The 26818-nt window shown below is 47.6% G+C and overlaps 1 protein-coding gene across 1 annotated transcript in view; it reads right to left on the reverse strand.

The window, feature by feature from the left end:
• The window catches only part of tmem63c (transmembrane protein 63C), a 346423-nt gene that overhangs the window by 81723 nt on the left and 237882 nt on the right, over positions 1-26818 (reverse strand). The window contains exon 13 of the mRNA XM_086004159.1: positions 3676-3798. Within this exon, the coding sequence (XP_085860285.1) occupies positions 3676-3798 (123 nt within the window). The remainder of the gene's footprint in view (positions 1-3675; positions 3799-26818) is intronic.

A 26818-nucleotide genomic window follows, 5' to 3' on the forward strand; every position in this document is an offset into this window, starting at 1 on the left:
TCTCCAATCAGATCGGTGCCGTTTCCCCCGCTGCTTTACGCTCCACTCCTGGCGTCTCCAATCAGATCGGTGCCGTTTCCCCCGCTGCTTTACGCTCCACTCCTGGCGTCTCCAATCAGATCGGTGCCGTTTCCCCCGCTGCTTTACGCTCCACTCCTGGCGTCTCCAATCAGATCGGTGCCGTTTCCCCCGCTGCTTTACGCTCCACTCCTGGCGTCTCCAATCAGATCGGTGCCGTTTCCCCCGCTGCTTTACGCTCCACTCCTGGCGTCTCCAATCAGATCGGTGCCGTTTCCCCCGCTGCTTTACGCTCCACTCCTGGCGTCTCCAATCAGATCGGTGCCGTTTCCCCCGCTGCTTTACGCTCCACTCCTGGCGTCTCCAATCAGATCGGTGCCGTTTCCCCCGCTGCTTTACGCTCCACTCCTGGCGTCTCCAATCAGATCGGTGCCGTTTCCCCCGCTGCTTTACGCTCCACTCCTGGCGTCTCCAATCAGATCGGTGCCGTTTCCCCCGCTGCTTTACGCTCCACTCCTGGCGTCTCCAATCAGATCGGTGCCGTTTCCCCCGCTGCTTTACGCTCCACTCCTGGCGTCTCCAATCAGATCGGTGCCGTTTCCCCCGCTGCTTTACGCTCCACTCCTGGCGTCTCCAATCAGATCGGTGCCGTTTCCCCCGCTGCTTTACGCTCCACTCCTGGCGTCTCCAATCAGATCGGTGCCGTTTCCCCCGCTGCTTTACGCTCCACTCCTGGCGTCTCCAATCAGATCGGTGCCGTTTCCCCCGCTGCTTTACGCTCCACTCCTGGCGTCTCCAATCAGATCGGTGCCGTTTCCCCCGCTGCTTTACGCTCCACTCCTGGCGTCTCCAATCAGATCGGTGCCGTTTCCCCCGCTGCTTTACGCTCCACTCCTGGCGTCTCCAATCAGATCGGTGCCGTTTCCCCCGCTGCTTTACGCTCCACTCCTGGCGTCTCCAATCAGATCGGTGCCGTTTCCCCCGCTGCTTTACGCTCCACTCCTGGCGTCTCCAATCAGATCGGTGCCGTTTCCCCCGCTGCTTTACGCTCCACTCCTGGCGTCTCCAATCAGATCGGTGCCGTTTCCCCCGCTGCTTTACGCTCCACTCCTGGCGTCTCCAATCAGATCGGTGCCGTTTCCCCCGCTGCTTTACGCTCCACTCCTGGCGTCTCCAATCAGATCGGTGCCGTTTCCCCCGCTGCTTTACGCTCCACTCCTGGCGTCTCCAATCAGATCGGTGCCGTTTCCCCCGCTGCTTTACGCTCCACTCCTGGCGTCTCCAATCAGATCGGTGCCGTTTCCCCCGCTGCTTTACGCTCCACTCCTGGCGTCTCCAATCAGATCGGTGCCGTTTCCCCCGCTGCTTTACGCTCCACTCCTGGCGTCTCCAATCAGATCGGTGCCGTTTCCCCCGCTGCTTTACGCTCCACTCCTGGCGTCTCCAATCAGATCGGTGCCGTTTCCCCCGCTGCTTTACGCTCCACTCCTGGTGTCTCCAATCAGATCGGTGCCGTTTCCCCCGCTGCTTTACGCTCCACTCCTGGCGTCTCCAATCAGATCGGTGCCGTTTCCCCCGCTGCTTTACGCTCCACTCCTGGTGTCTCCAATCAGATCGGTGCCGTTTTCCCGCTGTTTTATGCTCCGCTCCTGGAGTCTCCAATCCCTCCGCTCCTGATGCCTCCAATCCCTCCGCTCCTGGTGCCACCTTCTTGTATTCTCTCTTAGTCTGACCCCTCCTATTACCGTACTATTTCTTACTTTAGTGCTATCTGTCTCTCCCCATCCTTTGTTCGCCTTGTTTCTCCTTTCGAATGCTACATCCTGGTGCCCATCCTCCTGCCATAACCCTAACCCTAACCCTAACCCTAAATCTCTCTGCTCCACCACAGTTCTGAGCTTCTCACCATTTAGAAAATACTCTGATCTATCTTTCTTAGGTCCAAAGTGGATGCCCTCACACTTCCCCACACTGAACTCCAACTGCCGCAGTTTTGCCCACTGACCTAATCTATCAATGTCCTTGTGCAGCTTTCTGCTTCATCTGCACTATGTACTGTGCCACCTACCTTACTGTTGTCAGCAAACTTGGATCTAAAGCTCTCTATTCCTTCACCCAATTCATTTATGTGTGAAAAGCTGATGCCCCAGTATGGATCCCTGGGGACACCACTAGTCACATCCTGCCAATTTGAGTCCATACCCATTATCCCTACTCGCTCTCTCCTAACTCCTAACCAATTCCCTATCCAAGCCAATAGGTTGCCCCAAATTCCATGTGCTCTCATTTTTGTTAACAGTCTCTCGTGTGGAACCTTATTGAATGCCTTCTAGCAGTCCATATAAACAACATCAATAGACATTCCCTTATCTACCATGTTAGCAACCTCCTCAAAAAATTCACCTAGGTTCGTTGGACATGTCTTACTCTTTACAAATCCATGTAGACTCTCTAATCAGCTCATATTTATTCAAATGTTCAGTCACTCTGTCCCAAATAACAGATTCTAGTAACTTCCCACAACAGATGTTAGACTAGTAGGTCTATAATTTCCTGGTTTATCTCTCCCACCCTTCTTAAAGTGACAGGTGCCCAACAACCTTATGCAAATGAGTTTCCCTGCCAATGCCACTTGGTGAGGATCAGCGCTGGAGAGCACCGATGGCTGGAACTGCTTCCTATGCCGTTTCAGTGACCGCGAATTTATGCCGTCTCATTACCAACTCACTGACCTGTATAAAAGCTGATTTTACCTCATCAAAGGTCTTGACTTTGATCTCAAACTCTGCTGCCCGTATCCTAACTCGCACCAAGTCCCATTCATCCATCATCCCTGTTCTCGCTGACCTACATTGGCCCCTTGTCCAGCAACGCCTTAATTTAAAAATTCTCATCCTTGTGTTCAAATCCCTCCGTGGCCTCGCCGCTCCCTATCTCTGTAACCTCCTCCGGCCCCACAACCGCTCCCCCCCCGCCCCCCCGAGGTATCTGTGCTCCTCTAATTCTGGCCTCTTGCGCATCCCTGATTTCATTTGCTGCACCATTGGCAGACGTGCCTTCTGCTGCCTTGGCCCAAAACTCTGGAATTCCCACCCTAAACCCTTCCACCACTCCACTTCCTTCTCCTCCTTTAAGACCCTCCTTAAAACCCACCTTGGACCAGCTTTTGGTTGCCTGTCCTAATGTCTCCACCTTTGGCTGATCACTCCTCTGTGAAGCACATTGCAAAGTTTTCCCACGTTAATGGCGCTTTATAAACACAAGTTATTCTTGTTAGGATTCTTGCTGTTGTGCTTTCATATTGAAATACAGGTCAGAGCTGAACGAAGGCCGCATGCTAAATGTGCCGCAATATCGGTTGCAGGTACCTGGGTTGGTTATTGTACTTTAATTATCAAATACCTCACGACACTAAATTTTATGGCAGGACACGGACGGTGCTCAGGGGAGGGGCTCGGTTCCCAGATCACGGCTCCCAGACTCCGATCTGTTCTCCTCAGATACCAACTCTGATGGCGTGGAGGTACAATCCTGCTGCCTGGGATATAGCACCAATTAGGACACTTAAGCACCTTCCCATTGCTGGTCGCCTCGGTACTGGTAACGTGGATTTCAGACCAGCCAAGAGCTGCTCACCATTTGGAATTTGATTCCTACCAGATAATGTCGCTCAGCCCTGGGGCATATCTAACATCCCATCTGTAAGACTTGACGATAGTAGTGATACTGGACTGCTGCGGCCGATAGCGGCACTGACTGCGCTGGTAATCCTTCACAATGCTGAAAAACAAAAGAGACAGAAGCACGGGGGCTGGTGAGTGAGAAGTGGGCGGGTGAGTAGCGGGTAAGCCTGTTCCGCCATTCAATTAGATCATGGCTTTGAAGCAAGGAAGTTATTTAGAAAACATAGAAACATAGAGATAGGAACAGGAGTAGGCCATTCGGCCCTTCGAGCCTGCTCCGCCATTCAATGAGATCATGGCTGATCTTCGTCTGAGACCATAGCTGATCTTACCAGTTCAGTACCCCGTCCCCGCCTTTTCTCCGTAACCCTTAATCCCCTTAGCCTTCAGAAATATATCCAATTCTCTCTTGAAAATATTTATTGAATTAGCCTTCACAGCCCTCTGTGGCAGGGAATTCCACAGGCTCACCACTCTTTGAGTGAAGAAATTCTTCCTCATCTCTGTTTTAAATGATTTGCCCGCTATTTTTAGACTGTGGCCCCTGGTTCTGTGCTCCCCGGCCATTGGAAACATTCTCTCTGAATTCAGCCTGTCCAGGCCTGCCATAATTTTATATGTTTCGATGAGATCCCCTCTCAATCTTCTAAACTCCAGTGAGTACAAGCCCAAACTATTTAATCTCTCTTCGTAGGTCATTCCCGCCATTCCAGGTATCAGCCTGGTGAATCGCCGTTGCACTCTTTCCATGGCAAGAACATCCTTCCGCAGATGGGGCGACCAAAACTGTACACAATACTCCAGATGCGGTCTCACCAGCACCTTGTACAGCTGTAGTAAGGTATCCCTATTCCTATACTCGAACCCCCTTGATATGAAGGCCAACATACCATTTGCCTTCTTAATCGCCTGTTGCACCTGCATGCTCTCCTTCAGTGACTGGTGCACAAGAACACCCAGGTCCCTCTGCACTTCCCCATCTCCCAATCTATTGCCATTTAGATAATAATCTACCCTCCTGTTTTTACCCCCAAAGTGGATAACCTCGCATTTATCCACATTATAGTGCATCTGCCACGTATCCGCCCATTCCCCCAACCTGTCCAAATCGCACTGTAGCCTCCTGACATCCTCATCAGAGCCCACCCCTCCTCCTAGTTTAGTGTCGTCAGCGAATTTGGAAATATTGCATCCAATTCCCTGATCCAGATCATTTATATATATTGTGAACAGCTGGGGTCCCAGGACAGATCCTTGCGGCACCCCGCTGGTCACTGCCTGCCACTCCGAAAACGAGCCGTTTATTCCAACTCTCTGTTTTCTATCCGCCAGCCAGTTCTCTATCCACGTTAATACTTTGCCCCCAATCCCATGAGCCTTAATTTTGCATGATAATCTTTTGTGTGGAACCTTATCGAAGGCTTTCTGGAAGTCAAGGTACACCACATCCACTGGCTCTCCCCCATCTATTTTATCAGTTACTTCCTCAAAAAATTCCAGCAGATTAGTCAAACACGATTTACCCTTTGTAAATCCATGTTGACTCTGTCCGATCCTTTCCCCATTTGTCAAGTGCTCCGCTATTTTATCCTTAATAATGGACTCTAGAATTTTGCCCACAACCGATGTAAGGCTTACTGGTCTATAATTCCCTGCTTTCTCTCTACCCCCCTTTTTAAATATTGGGGTAACATTAGCTACCCTCCAATCCACGGGTACTGTTCCCGAGTCAATGGAGTTCCGGAAGATGATCCTTAGAGCATCTGCTATCTCCAGGGCCACCTCCTTAAGTACCCTAGGATGTAGTTTATCAGGCCCCGGGGATTTGTCGGCCTTCAGTCCCCTCAACTTACCCAACACCATATCCCTAGAGATACTAATTTCTGTCAGCTCCTCCCTCTCATTAGTCCCTATGTTTGCCGATATTCCTGGGAGGTTATTTGTGTCCTCCTTTGTGAATACAGAACCAAAGTATGAGTTTAATTGGTCTGCCATTTCCTTATTCTCCATTATATATTCTCCCGAATCGGACTGCAAGGGACCGACTTGGGATTTTACCAGTCTTTTCCTCCTGATATACCGATAAAAGCTTTTGCAGTCTGTCTTTATGTTTGCTGCAAGTTTACTTTCGTATTCTATTTTCCCCTTCCTGATTAATCCCTTTGTCCTCTTTTGCTGTATCCTGTACTGCCCCCAATCTTCCGGTCTGGTGCTTTTTTTTGCCAGTTGATATGCCCTTTTTTTTGATTTTATGCTGTCCCTAATTTCCCTCGTTATCCACGGTTGAGCCACCTTTTTAGGTTTATTTTTATGCCAAACCGGTATAAACATGTTCTGGAATTCTTCCATTCTATCTTTGAATGCTTGCCATTGTCTATCCACTGTCAATCCCCCCAGAAACACCACCCAATCAATCTTACCCAATTCCCGTCTCATACCCTCGTAATTCCCTTTATTTAAGTTCTGGACCTTAGTCTCTGATTCAATTTCCTCACTCTCCATCTCGACTGAGAGCTCGATCATATTATGATCGCTCTGACCCAAGGGGCCTCGTACAAGAAGATTGCTGATAAGTCCCTTCTCATTGCACAATACCCAGTCTAAAATGGCCTGATCTCGAGTCGGCTCCTCGACATATTGGTCCAGATAACCGTCCCGAAAACATTCCAGGAATTCCTCCTCCTCAGAATTTTTACTAATTTGGGTAGTCCAATCAATATGTAAATTAAAGTCACCCATGATGACAGCTGTGCTCTTATCGCACGCTTCTCTAATTTCCCTTTTTATGCCTTCCCTCACCTCCATATTACTATTTGGAGGCCTATATATCACACCCACTAACGTTTTCCTCCCCTTGCTATTTCTCATTTCTACCCATACAGATTCCGTTTCATCCGAGTTAATATCCTTCCTTTCCATTGCATTAATCCCCTCCTTTACCAGCAATGCTACCCCACCTCCCCTACCTTTTTGCCGATCCTTCCTAAATATTGTATATCCCTGGATGTTAAGTTCCCAGCCTTGCCCACCCTGCAGCCACGTTTCTGTAATCCCAATCAAATCATACTTGTTTACCTCTATTTCCACAACTAATTCATCCACCTTGTTCCTAATGCTTCTAGCATTAAGATACAAAGCCTTCAGGCTTGCTTTTTTCACACTCTCATTATGAATTAGTTTGGCCCTTTGTGTTTCTCTCCTTTGCTTATTGCTTCTCACCTTTCTACCATCTATTTCTGACTTCATATGACTTCCCTCTTTATAAATCACTGGTTAGGCCCCAGTTGGAGTATTGTGTCCAATTCTGGGCTCCGCACTTTAGGAAAGATGTCAAGGCCTTGGAGAGGGTGCAGAGGAGATTGACCAGAATGGTTCCAGGGATGAGGGGCTTCAGTGATGTGCAGAGACTGCAGAAGCTGGGATTGTTCTCCTTAGGGCAAAGAAGTTTAAGAGGAGATTTGATAGAGGTGTTTAAATCATGAATGGTTTTGATGGAGTAAAAAGAAGAAACTGTTCCCAGTGGCAGGGGGGTCGGTGACCAGAGGACACAGATCTAAGGCAATTGGCAAAAGAGCCAGAGGGGAGATATTAACAATTTAGACTTTGGAATCAAAAACACAATTTCTAAATTTGCACTGACCTGGGGGGATAGTAAATACTGAGGAGGACCGCAACAAATTACAAGAAGACATTAATAAACTTGCAGAATGGACATATAATTGGCAAATAAATTTCAAAACAGGTTCAAGTGTGAGGTATTACATTTTGGTAAGAGAAATAAGGAGGTCACGTATTACTTGGAAAATAAGGGGGAGAAATTCCCCTAGAGAACCATTTGGGTCGCTAATTCAAAGCCAGGCGCTAACCTTTACAAACATTTGAGAAATTCTCATTTTCTGCTCCAAGAGGGAGGTGCAGCGCTCAATCAAGAATGTCCGGATCCGAGGAATATCCCGATCCGGGGCGATGTGCTCAGCAGCACCACGTGTGGTGACGCGTGGCGCTGCCACATTGCAGGGACTCAATTCACTCATCCCTCAGTTAAAGGGAAGGGTTCCCCGCTGTGAGCTCTGCATTTTATTTTGGCATCTGCTGGAGCACCGGGAATACGGGAGTGCCGCGCGAGCAGCCCTGAGCTGAGTGCCGGGCTGACCGATCGCGGCACTCAGCCCGCATCCGGCGCTCAGAATTTTTTTTTCTAAATTGCCGATTTTTTTCAAGTTGGCCAGCCACCTTTAAATGGAGCCCCACGAGCGGCCGGCCTCACTGTTCACGACCCCTGCAGTAGTCGGTAACATCGCCCGGCGGTGCTGCGCGGCGCGAAGGGGAATTTTTCTCCCGAGGCTCTACCAGGGCGCTGCGCCCTAAGATGATGTCATGATCTCCGGGCGCAGCAGATCGGGGCGATACCCAGTAGCGCCGCCGCTAACCTCCCGCGGAATTTTGTGGGAGATGCGGTTATCGCCTCTGGGGGGGGGGGGGGGCAAAAAGCCATTTGTGTCCCGTTAGTGCCTCCCACTGGAGGGGAATTTCTCCCCCATAGAATCCTAATGGGGTAGAGGAACAAAGGGATCTCAGAGTACAAATGGACAAATCACTAACAGTAGCAACCAAGTACAGGAAACTTCGCGATATCCGGCACCGACGGGACCGAGCTGCTGCCAATCTGTCAAAACTTCCGGATAGACCAGCGCTAATGTTGAAGGATACGGAGGTTTTCATCTCCGTATCTGACAACAAACACTGTTGCTTAGCAACAGCTTGTAAACACTCGGCCCGTACCTTGGAAGCGTCTCTGAAGCTGTTGCTAAGCTACAGAGACGCTTTCCAGAGCCTGACTGTTAAAAAAAATGCTAGGAGAAGAAAAAAAACCTAACCAAAACGGCTGCTGATTTCTGCCGTTAGATCGAGGTTTCCGGACATACAACCTCCGGATAAACCAAAGTTTCCTGTACTGGGGTTTATTTCTAGAGGTCTAGAATTGAAAAGTAGTGAAGTTATGCTAAACCTGTATCGAACCTTGGTTAGACCACACTTAAGAGTACTGCATACAGTTCTGGTCACCATATTATAAAAAGGATATAGAGACACAGGAGAGGGTGCAGAGAAGATTTAGAAGGATGATACCAGAACTGTGAGGGTATACATATCAGGAAAGGATGAACAGGCTGGGTCTCTTTTCTCTTGAAAAAAGGCTGAGGGGTGACCTAATAGAGGTCTTTAAAATTATGAAAGGTTTTGATAGAGTGGACAGAGAGAGAATGTTTCAATTACAAACATAGAAACATAGAAGATAGGAGCAGGAGTAGGCCATTCGGCCCCTCAAGCCTGCTCCGCCATTTCATGAGATCATGGCTGATCATCCAAATTCAGTACCCTGTCCCTGCTTTCTCCCCATACCCCTTGATCCCTTTAGCCTTAAGAAATATATCTAACTCCTTCTTGAATATATTTAATGAATTGACCTCAACTGCCTTGTGTGGTAGAGAATTCCACAGGTTCACCACTCTCTGGGTGAAGAAATTCCTCCTCATCTCTGTCCTAAATGGCTTACCACTTATCCTTAGACTGTGACCCCTGGTTCTGGACTCCCCTGCCATCGGGAACATCCTTCCGGCATCTAGTCTGTCTAGTCCTGTTAGAATTTTATAAGTTTCAACGAGATCCCCTCTCATTCTTCTAAACTCTAGCAAATATAAGCCTAATCGACCCAATCTCTCCTCATATATCATTCCTGCCATCCCAGGTATCAGTCTGGTGAATCTTCGCTGCACTCCCTCCATGGCAAGAACATCCTTCCTCAGATAAGGCGACCAAAACTGCACACAATACTCAAGGTGTGGTCTCACCAAGGCCCTGTACAACTGCAGCAAGACATTCTTGCTCCTGTACTCGAATCCTCTCACTATGAAGGCCAACATACCATTTGCCTTCTTAACCGCCTGCTGCACCTGCATGCTTACCTTCAGCGACTGGTGCACAAGGACACCCAGGTCTCGTTGCACTTCCCCTTTTCCCAATCTATTGCCGTTCAGATAATAATCTGTCTTCCTGTTTTTGCCACCGAAGTGGATAACTTTGCATTTATCCACATTATACTGCATTTGCCATGCATCTGCCCAATCACCCAGCCTGTCCAAATCATACTGGAGTTTCTCGGCATCCTCCTCTCAGCACACACGCCCACCCAGCTTTGTGGCGTCTGCAAACTTGGAGATATTACATCTAGTTCCCTTGTCTAGATCATTAATATATATTGTGAATAGCTGGGGTCCTAGCACCGATCCCTGCGGTACCCCACTAGTCACTGCCTGCCACTCGGAAAAAGATCCGTTTATTCCAACTCTTTATTTCCTGTCTGCCAACCAATTCTCTATCCAAGACAGTACCTTACCCCCAATCCCATGTGCTTTAACTTTGCATGCTAATCTCTTATGCAGGACCTTATCCTTCTCCCTTATCTATTCTACCAGTTACATCCTCAAAAAATTCCAGTAGATTAGTCAAGCATGATTTACCTTTTGTAAATCCATGTTGACTTTGTCCGATCCTGTCACTGTTTTCCTAGTGCTCTGCTATTACATCTTTTATAATGGACTCTAGCATTTTTCCCACTACCGATGTCAGGCTTACCGGTCTATAATTCCCCGTTTTCTCTCTACCACCTTTTTTAAATAGTGGGGTTACATTAGCTATCCTCCAATCCATGGGAACTGTTCCAGGGTCTATAACATTTTGGAAGATGACCAGCAATGCATCTACTATTTCCAGGGCCACTTCCTTAAGTACCCTAGGATGTAGATTATCAGGCCCTGGGGATTTATCGGCCTTCAATCCCATCAATTTCCCTGACACCATTTCCCTACAAATACTGATTTCATTCAATTCCTCCCTCTCAATAGACCCTACGTTTCCCAACATCTCTGGGGAGGTTATTTGTGTCCTTCTTTGTGAAGACAGAACAAAAGTATGTATTTAATTGGTCCACCATTTCTTTGTTCCCCATTATAAATTCCCCTGATTCTGACTGCAAGGGACCTACGCTTGACTTCACCAATCTTTTTCTCTTCACATATCTATAGAAGATTTTACAGTCAGTTTTTATGTTCCCTGCAAGCTTACTCTCATAATCTATTTCCCCCCTCTTAATGAATCCCTTTGTCCTCCTTTGCTGAATCCTAAACTGCTCCCAATCCTCAGGTTTGCTGCTTTTTCTGGCCAAATTATATGTGCTCTCCTTGGATCTTATGCTGTCCCTAATTTCCCTTGTTAGCCACGGTTGAGTCAACTTTTTTGTTTTATCTCTATGTCAAACAGGGATGAACAAATTCTGTAGTTCATCCATGTGATCTTTAAATGTTTGCCATTGCCTATCCACCATCAACCCTTTAAGTAACGTTCGCCAATCCATCCTAGCCAACTCGTGCCTCATACCATCATAGTTTCCTTTATTTAAATTTAGGACCCTAGTTTATGAGTCAACTACTTCACTCTCCATCTTAATGAAGAATTCGATCATATTATGATCGCTCCTCCCCAAGGGGCCTCGCACAACGAGATTGCTAATTAATCCTTTCTCATTACATAATACCCAGTTTAAGATGGCCTGATCGCTAGTTGGTTCCTTGACATATTGGTCCAGGAAACCATCCCGTATACACTCTAGGAATTCCTCCTCCACAGTATTGTTACTAATTTGGTTAGCCCAATCTATATGTAGCTTAAAGTCACCCATGATAACTGCAGTGCCCTTATTGGACGGGTCTCCAATTTTCCATTTACTGCCATCCCCAACCTCAGCATTACTATTTGGGGGTCTGTATACAACTCCCACTAACGTTTTCTGCCCCTTGGTATTTCTCAGCTCTGCCCATACAGGTTCCACATCATCAGAGCTAATATCCTTCCTTACTATTGTGTTAATCTCCTCTTTAACCAGCAATGCTACCCCACCTCCTTTTCCTTTTTTTCCTGTCCTTCCTGAATATTGAATAGCCCTGGATGTTGAATTCCCAGACTTGGTCACCCTGGAGCCATGTCTCTGCAATCCCAATTATATCATATCCATTTGTGGGGAAGAGCATAACTAGAAGCCATCAATATAAGATAGTCGCCAAGAAATCAAATAGGGAATTCAGAAGAAACTTCTTTCCCCAGAGAATGATGAGAATGTGGAACCGCAGGGAGTGGTTGAAGTGAATAGTATCGATGCATTTAAGGGGAGGCTAGATAAGCATATGAGGGAGAAGGGAATAGAGGGTTATGCTGATAGATTTAGATGAGGAAGCATGGGAGGAGGCTCGAGTGGAGCATAAATGCTGGCATGGACTGGTTGGGCCGAATGGCCTGTTTCTGTGCCGTATATCCGGTGTAATCCTATGGGGAACAAGGAAACGGCAGAGACTTTAAACAGTAGAAGACACAAAGAACATACCGGACATTGTGGGAAACCAAGGGGCTAATGAGATTGAGGAACTTAAAGTAATTAAGATCAGTAGAGAAAAAGTACTTGAGAAACTAATGGGACTGAAAGCCGACAAATCCCTGGACCTGATGGCCTATATCCTAGGATTTTAAAAGAGGTGGCTGCAGAGATAGTGGATGCATTGGTTGTGATCTTCCAAAATTCCCTAGATTCTAGAATGGTCCCCATGAATTGAAAGGTAGCAAATGTAACACCGCTGTTCATAAAAGGCGGGAGAGGGAAAACAGAACTTTTGGACAGTTAGCCTGACATCAGTAATAGGGAAAATGCTAGAATCTATTATTAAGGACGTGGTAACGGGACACGTGGAAAATCACAATATGATTAGGCAGAGTCAACACAATTTTATGACAGGGAAATCATGTTTGGGAAATCCTGCTTGACAAATCTATTATAGTTTTTTGAGGGTGTAACTAGCAGGGTAGATAAGGGGGAACCAGTGGATGTAGTATATTTGGATTTTTGGAAGGCATTCATAAGAACAAAAGAAATAGAAGCAGGAGTCGGCCATTCAGCCCCTCGAGCCTGCTCCATTATTCAATAAGATCATGGCTGAACTTCGACCTCAACTCCACTTTCCCGCCCGATCTCCATATCCCTTGATTCTCTTAATTGCAATGAGATCACCTCTCATTCTTCTAAACTCTAGAGAATATAGGCCTGGTCTACTCAATCTCTCCTCATAGGGCAATCCCCCCATCCCAGGAACAGGTCTGGTGAACCTTCGTTGTCTTCTTCTTCTTAGGCAATCCCTCGGAACCGAGGGTGACTTGTTTCCACATTAAAAATGAGTTCTCAGGTGACTGATGAGTCCAATACGGGACCTACAGTCTCTGTCACAGGTGGGGCAGATGGTGGTTGAAGGGGCGGGTGGGTGGAGTGCTTGGGTTGACGTGCGCTCCTTGCGCTGCCTGCGCTTGGCTTCCGCTTGCTCCCGGCGAAGAGATTCGAGGTGTTCGGCGCCTTCCCGGATGCTTCTCCTCCACTTTGTGCGGTCTTGGGCCAGGGATTCCCAGGTGTCGGTGGGGAGGATACACTTTTTCAAGGAGGCTTTGAGGGTGTCCTTAAAGCATTTCCTCTGCCCACCTGGGGCTCTCTTGCCGTGCCGGAGCTCCGAGTAGAGCGCTTGTTTTGGGAGTCTCGTATCGGGCATGCGGACGATGTGACCCGTCCATCGGAGCTGATCGAGCGTGGTCAGAGCTTCGATGCTGGGGATGTTGGCCTGAGCAAGAACACTGACTTTGGTGCGCCTATCCTGCCAATGGATTTGCAGGATTTTGCAGAGGCAGCATTGGTGGTACCTCTCCAGTGCTTTGAGGTGCCTGCTGTACATAGTCCATGTCTCTGAGGCATACAGCTGGGCAGTTATCACTGCTGCTCTGTAGACTATGAGCTTAGTGCCGGGTTTGAGGTCCTGGTCTTCAAACACTCTCTTCCTCAGGCGATCGAAGGCTGCACTGGCACACTGAAGGTGGTGTTGGACTTCATCGTCGACGTCTGCCCTTGTTGACAGTAGGTTCCCGAGGTATGGAAAGTGGTCCACGTTGTCCAAGGCCTTGTTGTGGACTTTGATAATCGGGGGGCAGTACTGTGTGGTGGGGGCAGGTTGGTAGAGCACCTTTGTCTTACGGATGTTTAGTGTAAGGCTCATGCTCTGGTACGCTTTGGTGATGGTGCTGACGATGGTTTGGAGTTCGACCTCCGAGTGAGCGCAGACGCAAGCATCGTCTGCATACTGTAATTCGATGACAGAGGATGGGACGACCTTGGATCTGGACTGGAGGTGATGGAGGTTGAACAGTTTCCCGTTTGTTCTGTAAATTAGCTCCACTCCAGTGGGGAGCTTACTGAGGGTGAGATGGAGCATTGCAGCAAGGAAGATCGAGAAGAGCATTGGTGCGATGACACAGCCTTGCTTGACCCCGGTACAACTCCCTGTATGGCAAGTATATCCTTCCTTTGGTAAGGAGACCTAAACTGTACACAATACTCCAGGTGTGGTCTCACCAGGGCCCTATATAATTGCAGTAAGACATCTTCACTCTTATACTCAAATCCTCTTGTAATTAAGGCCAACATACCATTTGCTTTCCTAATTGCTTGCTGTACCTGCGTGTTAACATTCAGTGATTCGTGTACAAGGACACCCAGGTCCCTCTGCACACCAACATTTCCCAATCTCTCACCATTTAAAAAATACTCTGCTTTTCTATTTTTCCTACCAAAGTGGATAACTTCACATTTCTCCACATTATATTCCATTTGTCATGTTCTTGCCCACTCACTTAGCCTGTCTATATCCCCTTGAAGCCTCTTTGCATCCTCCTCACAACTTACATTCCCACCCAGCTTTGTATCATCAGCAAACTTGGATATATTACATTTGGTTCCCTCATCCAAATCATTAATGTAGATTGTGAATAGCTGAGGCCCAAGTCACTGATCCTTGTGGTACCTCACTAGTTACAGCTTGCCAACCTGAAAATTCCTACTCCTGTTTTCTGTCCGTTAACCAATCCTCAATCCATGCTAGTATATTACCCACAATCCCATGAGCCCTAATTTTGTTTAATAACCTCTTGTGTGGCACCTTATCGAATGCCTTCTGAAAATCCAAATACACCACATCCACTGGTTCCCCCTTATCTATTCTGCTAGTTACAACCTCAAAAATCTCTAACAGATTCGTTAAACACGATTTCCCTTCCATAAATCCATGCTGACTCTGCCCAATCCTATTATTATTTTCTAAGTGCTCTGTTGCCACGACTTAATAATAGATTCTAGCATTTTCCCTACTACTGATGTCAGGCTAACTGGTCTGTAGTTCCCCGTTTTCTCTCTCCCTCCTTTATTAAATAGTGGGGTTACATTTGCTACCTTCTAATCCGCGGGAACCGTTCTAGAATCTATGCAATTTTGGAAAATGACAACCAATACATCCACTATCTCTGTAGCCACCTCTTTCAAAACCCTAGGATGTAGGCCATCAGGTCCAGGGGATTTATCAGCTTTCAGTCCCATTAATTTCTCCAGTACTATTTTTTTTACTAATAGTAATTTCTTTCAGTTCCTCATTCTCGCTGCAGCCTTGGTTCTCCACTATTTCCGGGAAGTTTATTGCGTCTTCTTCCGTGAAGACAGACACAAAGTATTTGTTTAATTTCTCTGCCATTTCCTTATTCCCCATTATAATTTCTCCTGTCTCAGCCTGTAAGGGACCCACATTTTCTTTCGCTAATCTTTTCCTTTTTACATATCTATAGAAGCTTTTACAGTCTGTTTTTATGTCTCTCGCTAGTTTACTCTCATATTCTATTTTCTCTTTATTTATCAATTTCTTGGTCCTCCTTTGCTGAATTCTAAAATCCTCCCAATCCTCAGGCTTACTACTCTTTTTGGCAACATTATAAGCCTCTTCCTTTAATCTAATTTCTCTTGTTAGCCACAGTTGGACCATTTTTACCATGGTGTTTTTATTCCTTAAGGGAATGTATATTCGTTGCAAACTATGAATTATTTCTTTAAATGTTTGCCATTGCATTTCTACTGCCACATCTTTTAATCTAGTTTCCCAAACTACCTCAGCCAACTCGCCTCTCATACCTACGAGGTTTGCTTTGTTCAAGTTTAGGACCCTAGTTTCGGACTCAAAGCAGTGGCAGCAGCGAGAGGATAAAGAGCGGCCCGAGAGCGGAGCTGAATTAAAGCAGCGGCGAGAGGATAAAGAGCGGCCCGAGAGTGGACCTGAATTAAAGCAGCGGCAGCGGCGAGAGGATAAAGAGCGGCCCGAGAGTGGACCTGAATTAAAGCAGCGGCAGCGGCGAGAGGATAAAGAGCGACCCGAGAGCGGAGCTGAATTAAAGCAGCGGCGAGAGGATAAAGAGCGGCCCGAGAGCGGAGCTGAATTAAAGCAGCAGCAGCGGCGAGAGGATAAAGAGCGGCCCGAGAGTGGACCTGAATTAAAGCAGCGGCAGCGGCGAGAGGATAAAGAGCGGTCCGAGAATGGACCTGAATTGAAGCAGCGGCAGCGGCGAGAGGATAAAGAGTGGCCCGAGAGCGGACCTGAATTAAAGCAGCGGCAGTGGCGAGAGGATAAGGAGCGGTCCGAGAGCGGAGCTGACTTAAAGCAGCGGCAGCGGCGAGAGGATAAAGAGCAGCCCGAGAGCGGAGCTGAATTAAAGCAGTGACAGCGGCGAGAGGATAAAGAGCGGTCCGAGAGCGGAGCTGAATTAAAGCAGCGACAGCGGTGAGAGGATAAAGAGCGGTCCGAGAGCGGAGCTGAATTAAAGCAGCGAGAGTGGCGAGAGGACAAAGAGCGACCCGAGAGCGGAGCTGAATTAAAGCAGCGACAGCGGCGAGAGAATAAAGAGCGGCCCGAGAGCGGAGCTGAATTAAAGCAGCGGCAGCGGCGAGAGGATAAAGAGCGGCCCGAGAGCGGACCTGAATTAAAGCAGTGACAGCGGCGAGAGGATAAAGAGCGGCCCGAGAGCGGAGCTGAATTAAAGCAGCGACAGCGGCGAGAGGATAAAGAGCGGCCCGAGAGCGGAGCTGAATTAAAGCAGCGGCAGCGGCGAGAGGATAAAGAGCGGCCCGAGAGCGGAGCTGAATTAAAGCAGCGGCAGCGGCGAGAGGATAAAGAGCGGCCCGAGAGTGGACCTGAATTAAAGCAGCGGCAGCGGCGAGAGGATAAAGAGCGGCCCGAGAGCGGAGCTGAATTAAAGCAGCGGCAGCGGTGAGAGGATAAAGAGCGGCCCGAGAGCGGAGCTGAATTAAAGCAGCGGCAGCGGCGAGAGGATAAAGAGCGGCCCGAGAGCGGAGCTGAATTAAAGCAGCGGCAGCAGCGAGAGGATAAAGAGCGGCCCGAGAGTGGACCTGAATTAAAGCAGCGGCAGCGGCGCGAGGATAAAGAGCGGCCCGAGAGCGGAGCTGAATTAAAGCAGCGGCAGCAGCGAGAGGATAAAGAGTGGCCCGAGAGTGGACCTGAATTAAAGCAGCGGCAGCGGCGAGAGAATAAAGAGCGGCCCGAGAGCGGAGCTGAATTAAAGCAGCGGCAGCGGCGAGAGAATAAAGAGCGGCCCGAGAGCGGAGCTGAGTTAAAGCAGCGGCGAGAGGATAAAGAGCGGCCCGAGAGTGGAGCTGAATTAAAGCAGCGGCGAGAGGATAAAGAGCGGCCCGAGAGCGGACCTGAATTAAAGCAGCGGCGAGAGGATAAAGAGCGGCCCGAGAGCGGAGCTGAATTAAAGCAGCGGCAGCGGCGAGAGGATAAAGAGCGGCCCGAGAGTGGACCTGAATTAAAGCAGCGGCAGCGGCGAGAGGATAAAGAGCGGCCCGAGAGCGGAGCTGAATTAAAGCAGCGGCAGCGGCGAGAGGATAAAGAGCGGTCCGAGAGCGGAGCTGAATTAAAGCAGCGGCAGCGGCGAGAGGATAAAGAGCAGCCCGAGAGTGGACCTGAATTAAAGCAGCGGCAGCGGCGAGAGGATAAAGAGCGGCCCGAGAGCGGAGCTGAATTAAAGCAGCGGCAGCGGCGAGAGGATAAAGAGCGGTCCGAGAGCGGAGCTGAATTAAAGCAGCGGCAGCGGCGAGGCACCGATTCAAAAACAACGTTAAAGAGTGACGTCACAGGAGAGCAAGTAGGTGATTGGTTGGTGAGTATTACAGCTTTTTTTTGCTCTGTAAGATAGGGAAAGGGGTTAAATTAAGAGCTGAGCAACTGTAACTTGCTCGTACTTATTAAATTAATAAGTGAAACTAGATAAAATAATCAAACAATAAAATTAAAATATCGATTTAACTAATTAATTAATAAATAAAACAAGGTTAGAGGTGGCAGGGCAGGCGGTGTGTGGTAACTACAACATGTGGGAGTCTGTGGAGAGCATCGCGATCCCGAGCAACCACATCTGCAGTAAGTGTCTGCAACTCGAGGGACTTCAGCTCAGAGTTGTGGAGCTGGAGTCAGAGCTGCAGACATTGCGATACATCAGGGAGGGGGAGAGTTACCTGGACACTTTGTTCCAGGAGGCAGTCACACCCTTTAGGTTAAGTAGTACTTTAGAGTTCGTCATTGGTCAGTGACAGGAGGGTGTGACAGTGAGTCAGGAAGGTATGGGGACCCAGGATGTAGTGATGGAGGAACCTCAGCCCTGGACCTTGTCCAACAGGTACGAGGTACTTGCTACCTGTATGGATGAGGAAAAGGACTGCAGGGAGGATGGGCAAACTGACCACGGCACCATGGTACAGGGGCCCATCCAAGTGAGGGGAGAGCAGGAAGGAATGTGGTAGTGGTAGGGGACAGTATAGTCAGGGGGATAGATGCTGTTCTCTGCAGCCGTGAAAGAGAGTCCTGAAGGCTGTGTTGCCTGCCCAGGTAAAGGATATCTCCTCGTGGCTGGAGAACAACTTGGAGTGGGAGTGGGAGGATCCAGTTGTCATGGTCCATGTAGGAACCAAGGACATAGGTAGAATTAAGAATCAGGTTCTGCTGAAGGAATTTGAGGAACTAGGGTCTAAATTAATAAGCAGAACCTCAAGGGTAATAATCTCTAGATTACTACCTAAGCCACGTGCAAATTGGCATAGGGTCAAGCAGATCAGAGAGTTAAATGCATGGCTCAAAGGGTGGTGTGGGTCATGGGTTTGGGAGGTATTGCCGAAGAAGTCTTGGCGAGTTGCTGCAGTGCATCTTGTAGATGGTACACACTGCAGCCACGGTGCGCCGGTGGTGGAGGGAGTGAATGTTTAAGGTGGTGAACGGGGTGCCAATCAAGCGGGCTGCTTTGTCCTGGATGGTGTTGAGCTTCTTGATTGTTGTTGGAGCTGCACTCATCCAGGCAAGTGGAAAATATTCCATCACAATCCTTACTTGTGCCTTACAGGTGGTGGAAAGGCTTTGGGGAGTCAGGAGGTGAGACGCTTGCCGCAGAATACCCAGCCTCTGACCTGCTCTTGTTGCCACAGTATTTATGTGGCTGGTCCAATTAAGTTTCTGGTCAATGGTGACCCCCAGGATGTTGATGGTGGGGGATTTGGCGATGGTAATGCCGTTGAATGTCAAGGGGCAGTGATTAGACTCTCGCTTGTTGGAGACAGTCATTGCCTGGCATTTGTGTAACGCAAATGTTACCTGCAACTTATCAGCCCAAGCCTGAATGTTGTCCAGGTCTTGTTGCATGCAGGCATGGACTGCTTCAATACCTGAGGAGTTGTGAATGGCGCTGAACACTGTGCAGTCATCAGCGACCATCCCCATTTCTGACCTTATGTTGGAGGGAAGGTCATTGATGAAGCAGCTGAAGATGGTTGGGCCTAGGACACTGCCCTGAGGAACTCCTGCAGCGATGTCCTAGGGCTGTGATGATTGACCTCCAACCACCACAACCATCTTCCTTTGTGCTAGGTATGACTCCAGCCAGTGGAGAGATTCCCCCCACCCCGCATTCCCATTGATTTCAGTTTTACTAGGGCTCCTTGATGCCACACTCAGTCAAATGCTGCCTTGATGGCTCGGGCAGTCACTCTCACCTCACCTCTGGAATTCAGCTCCATGATTGGACCAAGGCTGTAATGAGGTCGGGAGCCGAGTGGTCCTGGCGTAAACCAAACTGGGCATCAGTGAGCAGGTTATTGGTGAGTAAGTGCCGCTTGATAGCACTGTCGATGACACCATCCATTACTTTGCTGGTGATTGAGAGTAGACTGATGGGGCGGTAATTGACCTCGGATCCCCAACGGCACACCTAGCCCAGTCGACGCTGCAAAGTCCTCCTCATCAACATCCTATTCTTACTATTGTTGTTTTTCGTAGTGGTTTGTTACAACTGAATGGCTTGCTAGGCCATTTCAGAGGGCGGTTAAGAGTCAATGACATTGCTGTGGGTCTGGAGTCACATATAGGCCAGACCGGGTAAGGTAGATTGGAAAAATAGATTAAAAGGTATGGTGGTAGATAAGCAGTGGCGAGCATTTCATAATTCTCAACAAAAATACATTCCATTGAGCAACAAAAACTCCAAGGGAAAAGTGATCCATCCGTGGCTAACTAAAGAAACTAAGGATAGCATTAGATTGAAAGAAGAAGCTAATAATGTTGTGAAGAATAGTAGTAAGCCTGAGGATTGGGAGAGTTTGAGAAACCAGCAAAGGTTGACCAAAAATTTGATAAAAAGGGAAAAAATAGAATGAGAGAAAACTAGCAAGATATATGAAAACAGATTGTAAGAGTTTCTACAAGTATGTAAAAAGGAAAAGAGTAGCAAAAGTAAACATTGGTCCCTTAGAGGCTGAGACAGGAGAAATTATTATGGGGAATAAGGAAATAGTAGAAATGTTAAACAAATATTTTGTATCTGTCTTCACAGTAGAAGACACAAAAAGCATACCAGAACTGGTGGGGAACCAACGTTTAATGAGGGTGAGGTACTTAACGTAATTAATATAAGTAGAGAAAAAGTACTAGAGAATCTAATGGGACTAAAAGCCGACAAATCCCTTGGACCTGACGGCCTACATCCTAGGGTTCTAAAAGATGTGGCAGCAGAGATAGTGGATGCATTGGTTTTGATTTTGCAAAATTCCCTAGATTCTAGAACGGTCCGTGATGAGGAGGAATTTTTTCACTCAGAGGGTTGTGAATCTTTGGAATTCTCTGCCCCAGTGGGCTGTGAATGCTGAGTCTTTGAGTATATTCAAGGCTGAGATAGATAGATTTTTGGACTCTAGGGGAATCAAGGGATATGGAGATCGGGCGGGAAAGTGGAGTTGAGGTCGATGGTCAGCCATGATCTTATTGAATGGCGGAGCAGACTCGAGGGGCCATATGGCCTACTCCTGCTCCTATTTTTTGTGTTCTTATAACTAAATCACTCTCAAACTCAACATAAAATTCTATCATATTATGATCACTGCTCCCCACAGGCTCCTTTACTACAAGGTTATTAATTAACCCTGTCTCATTGTGCAGTACTAGATCTAAAATAGCCAATTCCCTCATAGGTTCCTTGACATACTGATCTAGAAAACTATCTTGAAAGCATTCCATGAACTCTTCCTCTGCATTATTTATGCAAATTTGGTTTGCCCAGTCTATATGAAAGTTAAAGTCCCCCATGATTACTGTATTACCCTTGTTACATGCATCTCTAATGTCCTGATTTATAATCTGCCTGACACTACAACCACTGTTGGTGGGCCTATGGACTACTCCCACTAATGTTTTCTGCCTCTTGTTGTTTCTTAGCTCCACCCAAACTGATTCTACATTTTGTTTTTCCGAGCCGAGATCCTTTCTCTCAACTGTCTTTATTCCCTCCTTTATTATCAGGGCTACCCCTCCTCCTTTTCCATTCTGCCTGTCTCTTCTAAAAGTCAAATATCCTGGACGATTTAGGTCCCAACCTTGGTCACTCTGCAACCACATCTCTGTAATGGCTATTAAATCAAACCCATTTATTTCTATTTGCGCTATTCTAGATTCTAGAACAGTCCCCAAGGATTGGAAGGTAGCAAACATAACTCCGCTATTCAAGAGAGGAGGAACAGAAAAAAATGGGGAACTATAGGCCAGTTAGCCTGACATCAGTAGTAGGCAAAATGCTAGAATCTATTATTAGGGGCATGGTAACAGAGCACTTAGAAAATCACAATATGATTAGGCAAAGTCAACATGGTTTTATGAAAGGGAAATCATGTTTGACAAATCTGTTAGAGTTTTTTAAAGATGTAACTAGTAGGATGAATATGGGGGAACCAGTGGATGTAGTGTATTTGGATTTCAAAAAGCATTCGATAAGGTTATTACACAAAATTAGGATTCATAGGGCGCGATCTTGCCAGCCCTGGGGAGGCGGGTATGGAGGCGGGACTGCTGGGAAAATGGCAGCAACCCGCCTCTGTGCCACCTTGCCAGGAGGCGGGTAGCCGTTCCGCACCGGGTCCCGTCTCCTTGGAGGCGGGAAGGGGATTAGTGCCACTTATCTGCCTGTTAACAGGTAGTTAACAGGAAGAGAAGAGGATTATCCCCATTTTACCCACACAAGTGCGAGCTTCCCGAAGGTTCCGAACCCCGCCCGGGTCACCGAGGCGAGTGGTGGATCTGCGGGGGTCAGAGGAGTCCAAAAGTGTGCTGTGAAGGTGAGTGATGGGTGCAAGTGCGGTGAGTTGAGTATCTGAGGTAAGTGGAAAGTGTTAGAAAAAGTTTACTTACCTTTGTTTCTTCCTGCAGGCTTCAAGAGTTGGGGATGCGGAGAGTCTTGCACCTCCGCGGCAGAGATGACAGATGGCCGTTGCATTCTCCAATGCAACAACCATCTAATTTCTGCAAAAGAAAGAGGTTTGATGAGTCTTGAATTCAAGAACTCATCAAACTACAGAGAATGTCGGTGTTTGACCGCTTCACAGAGCTGTTAAACGATGACAATTCAGCTGTCAAAACTTTTTGACAGTTGAAACGTCATACATTGACGTTCTCTGTAACCGGCTTTCCCTTAATTGGCCTGCTAAACCCGCTGGGCGGGCTTAACAAGGTCAATCAAGGGAAAATAGCGTGGGTTGGCCACAAATCGATGGAGGCGGGACATCGACCCGCCAAGCAGCAGTCTCGCCTCCAACGCACCCCTATTGGCAAAATCACCCCCCTGGTATTGGGGGGTAATATATTAGCATGGATTGAGGATTGGTTAATGAACAGAAAACAGAGAGTAGGAATAAATGGGACTTTTTCGGGTTGGCAGGCTGTAACTAGCGGGGTACCGCAAGGATCAGTGCTTGGGCCTCAGCTATTTACAATCTATATCAATGACTTAGATGAAGTGACGGAGTGTAACGTATCCAAGTTTGCTGATGATACAAAGTTAGGTGGGAAAGTAAGCTGTGAGGAGGACGCAAAGAGGCTGCAGAGAGATACGGGCAGGTTGACTGAGTGGGCAAGAACATGGCAAATGGAATACAATGTGGGGAAGTGTGAAGTTATCCACTTTGGTAGGAAAAACAGAAAAGCAGAGTATTTTTTGAATATTTTTTTGCAGTCAGGAAGGGACTGGGGGAGCACTATTTAAAGGCAACCGCTTCCTGCCTTTTTTTGTTGGTGACATTTTTGCACCACGCATTCTGAGAGCGAGAGAGAGAGACTTCTGGAGAGATTCTACACTGTGTGAAGGAGTTATGGGTACTGAGCAGCACTTTGTAGGTTCATTTTGATTTGCCCTTCCTTGTATCGATTTAGAAGAGACTGTGGGGGCTGCACTCTGAGCTCTTCCCCTGGGCCTCTCCATTGTTCTTTCCAGCAGATTTGATGTACAGGTCTCTCCAGGCCGAGATTCAAGGCTGCAATGAACAGGGTGTGGATGGAGAGCAAGATTGACCCTCCTCTTTAAGAACTGACCGGCGCCAGTCTGTCTGTGTTCCATTGCTGACTGACATCACATGAGCTTCGCCAGTGCTATGAGGTAGTGCCTCGCTCCTCGGCGTTAGCGCCTTAAGAGAGGTGTGTAGCACCAGATTTAGCGCTCCAATCACCTCCAGGGATGTTGGAGCCAAGTTTGCAGTCGGAGGTGACAATTAGTGCCAGGCACTAAACTTTGTGCCCGACCCATAATTGTGCCCCTTAGGGGGCGATACTGAATTTCTCCCCCAAGAAGTCTTGGTACAATTATACAAGGCATTGGTGAGACCACACCTGGAGTACTGTGTACAGTTTTGGTCTCCTTACCGAAGGAAGGATATACTTGCCATAGAGGGAGTGCAACGAAGGTTCACCAGACTGGTTCCTGGGATGGGGGGGATTGTCTTATTAAGAGAGACTGAGTAGACTCGGCCTATATTCCTTAGAGTTTAGAAGAATGAGAGGTGATCCAATTGAAAAATATAAAATTCTTAAGGGGCTTGACAGGGTTAATGCTGGGAAATAGTTTCCTCTGGCTGGTGAGTCTAGAACCAGGGGTCACAGTCTCAGAATAAGGGGTCGGCCATTTAGGACTGAGATGAGAAGAAATTTCTTCACTCAGAGGGTGGTGAATCTTTGGAATTCTCTACCCCAGAGGGCTGTGGAGGCTCAGTCAGTGAGTATATTCAAGACAGAGATCGATAGATTTTTGGGAATTAAGGGATATGGGGATAGTGCAGGAAAGTGGAGATGAGGTAGAAGATCAGCCATGATCTTATTGAATGGCGGAGCAGGCTCGAGGGGCCAAATGGCCGACTCCTGCTCCTATTTCTTATGTTCTTATGTTCATTTATTTTATTGTGAATGCTTCGCGTATTCAGATATAGTACCTATGGCTTTAACTTTTTTCTATTTTTCCCTGATGTCACTTTAGTCACAAATGCCCTATTACTATTGTTAATCTTTCTGTTCCTTCCTGACCCACTCTGTTTATCTTTACCTAGATCACTATTCTGCTCTACAGCCTTGACATTTCTCTTACTGCTTTTGAATTTACCCTTTCCTGAATCCTTACACCCCCCCCACTCATTAGTTTAAAGCCTTATCTACCGCCCCAGTTATTCGATTTGCCAGGGCACTGGTCCCAGCCCGGTTTAAGTGGAGCCTGTTCCCCCGGAACAGCTCTCTCTTTCCCCAGTGCACTATGAATTGAAACCCCTGCCTCCCGCACCACTCTTTGAGCCATGCATTTAACCTTCTAATCTGTTTGTCCCTGTGCCAATTTGCGTGTGGCTCGGGTAACAATCCAGAGATTATTACCTGTGTAATTCTGCATTTTAATTTGGATCCTAGCTCCTCAAACTCCCTCAGCAGAATCTCATTCCTAGTTCTACCTATGTCATTGGTTCTTACATGGACCACGACAACTGGATCCTCCCCCTCCCACTCCAAGTTCTTCTCCAGCTGCGAGGAGACATCATTTACCCTGGCACCGGGAGGCAACACAACTTTTGGAAGTCCCGGTCGCGGCTGCAGAGAACAGTATCTATCCCCAAGAGGTTGTTACACAAGATTGGGGCTCATGGGGTTGAGGGTAATATAGTAGCATGGATTGAGGATTGGTTAACGGACAGAAAACAGAGAGTAGGGATAAATGGGTCATTTTCGGGTTGCCAGGTTGTAACTAGTGGGGTGCCGCAGGGATCAGTGCTTGGGCCTCAGCTATTCACAATCTATATCATTGACTTCGATAAAGAGACTGAGTGTAATATATCCAAGTTTGCTGACGGTACAAAGCTAGGTGGGAAAGCAAGTTGTGAGGAGGATGCAAAGAGGCTGTAAAGGGATATAGACAGGTTAAGTGATTGGGCAATAAGGTGGTAGATGGAGTATAATGTGGGGAAATGTGAAGTTATCCACTTTGGTAGGAAGAAAAGAAAAACAGAATATTTTTTAAAAGTGCAAGACCAGTAAATGTTAGTATGTAGAGGGATTTGGGTGTCCTTGTGCACGAATCACAGAAAGTTAACATGCAGGTACAGCAAGCAATTAGGAAAGCAAATAGTATTTTAGCCATCGTGAATAGCACATTTACGGAGTTGGACACACCGCAGGTAGAGGTTGGACAGGAAGAAAGGGAACGGGTGACCAACAGGCAGAGTACTAGGCGCAGGCAGGTAGTGCAGGGGTCCCCTGTGGCCATCCCCCTCTCCAACAGATACACCACTTTGAGTACTGTTGGGGGGGATGGCTTATCAGAGGAAGGCAGCAGCAGCCAACTTCCTGGCACCAGGGTTGGCTCTGCTGCACAGAATGGGAGGAAAAAGAGGGGTAGAGCTATAGTAATAGGGGATTCAATTGTAAGGGGAATAGATAGGTGTTTCTGCGGCTGCAAACGAGACTCCAGGATGGTGTGTTGCCTCCCTGGTGCAAGGGCCAAGGATGTCTCCGAGCGGCTGCAGAACATCTTGGAAGGGGAGGGTGACCAGCCAGTTGTCCTGGTGCATAGGCACCAACGATATAGGTAAAAAGCGGGATGAGGTCCTAAAAGCGGAATATAGGGAGTTAGGAGATAAATTAAAAAACAGGACCTCAAAGGTAGTAATCTCAGGATTGCTACCAGTGCCACGTGCTAGTCAGAGTAGAAATAGAACGATACTTCAGGTGAATACGTGGCTAGAGGAATGGTGCCAGGGGGAGGGATTCAAGTTCCTGGGACATTGGAACCGGTTCTGGGGGAGGTGGGACCAGTTCAAACCAGACGGTTTGCACCTGGGCAGGGCTGGAACCGATGTCCTGGGGGAGTGTTTGCTAGTGCTGTGGGGGAGGGTTTAAACTAAAATGGCAGGGGGTTGGGAACCTGAGCAGGGAGACAGAGGAAAGGGAAACAAGGATAAAAGCAAAAGATAGGAAGGAGAAAAACAAAAGTGGCAGTCAGAGAAATCAACGGTTTAAATCAAACATGGCCACAGTAAATAATAATTCTAATAGGTCTAAGAGTGTTAAAAAAACAAGCCTGAAGGCTTTGTGTCTTAATGCGAGGAGCATTTGTAATAAGGTGGATGAATTGGCTGCGCAAATAGAAGTAAACAAATATGATTTGGTTGGGATTACGGAAACGTGGCTCAAGGATGGACAAGACTGAGAACTCAACATCCAGGGGTATTCGATATTCAGGAACGATAGGCAAAAAGGAAAGGGAGGTGGGGTAGCATTACTGGTTAAAGAAGGGATTAATACAATTGTAAT

The sequence above is a fragment of the Somniosus microcephalus genome, chromosome 12 (genome assembly GCF_052327205.1).
Source record: "Somniosus microcephalus isolate GS21.2 chromosome 12, FLI_Smic_1.0, whole genome shotgun sequence".
Lineage (NCBI taxonomy): Eukaryota > Metazoa > Chordata > Chondrichthyes > Squaliformes > Somniosidae > Somniosus > Somniosus microcephalus.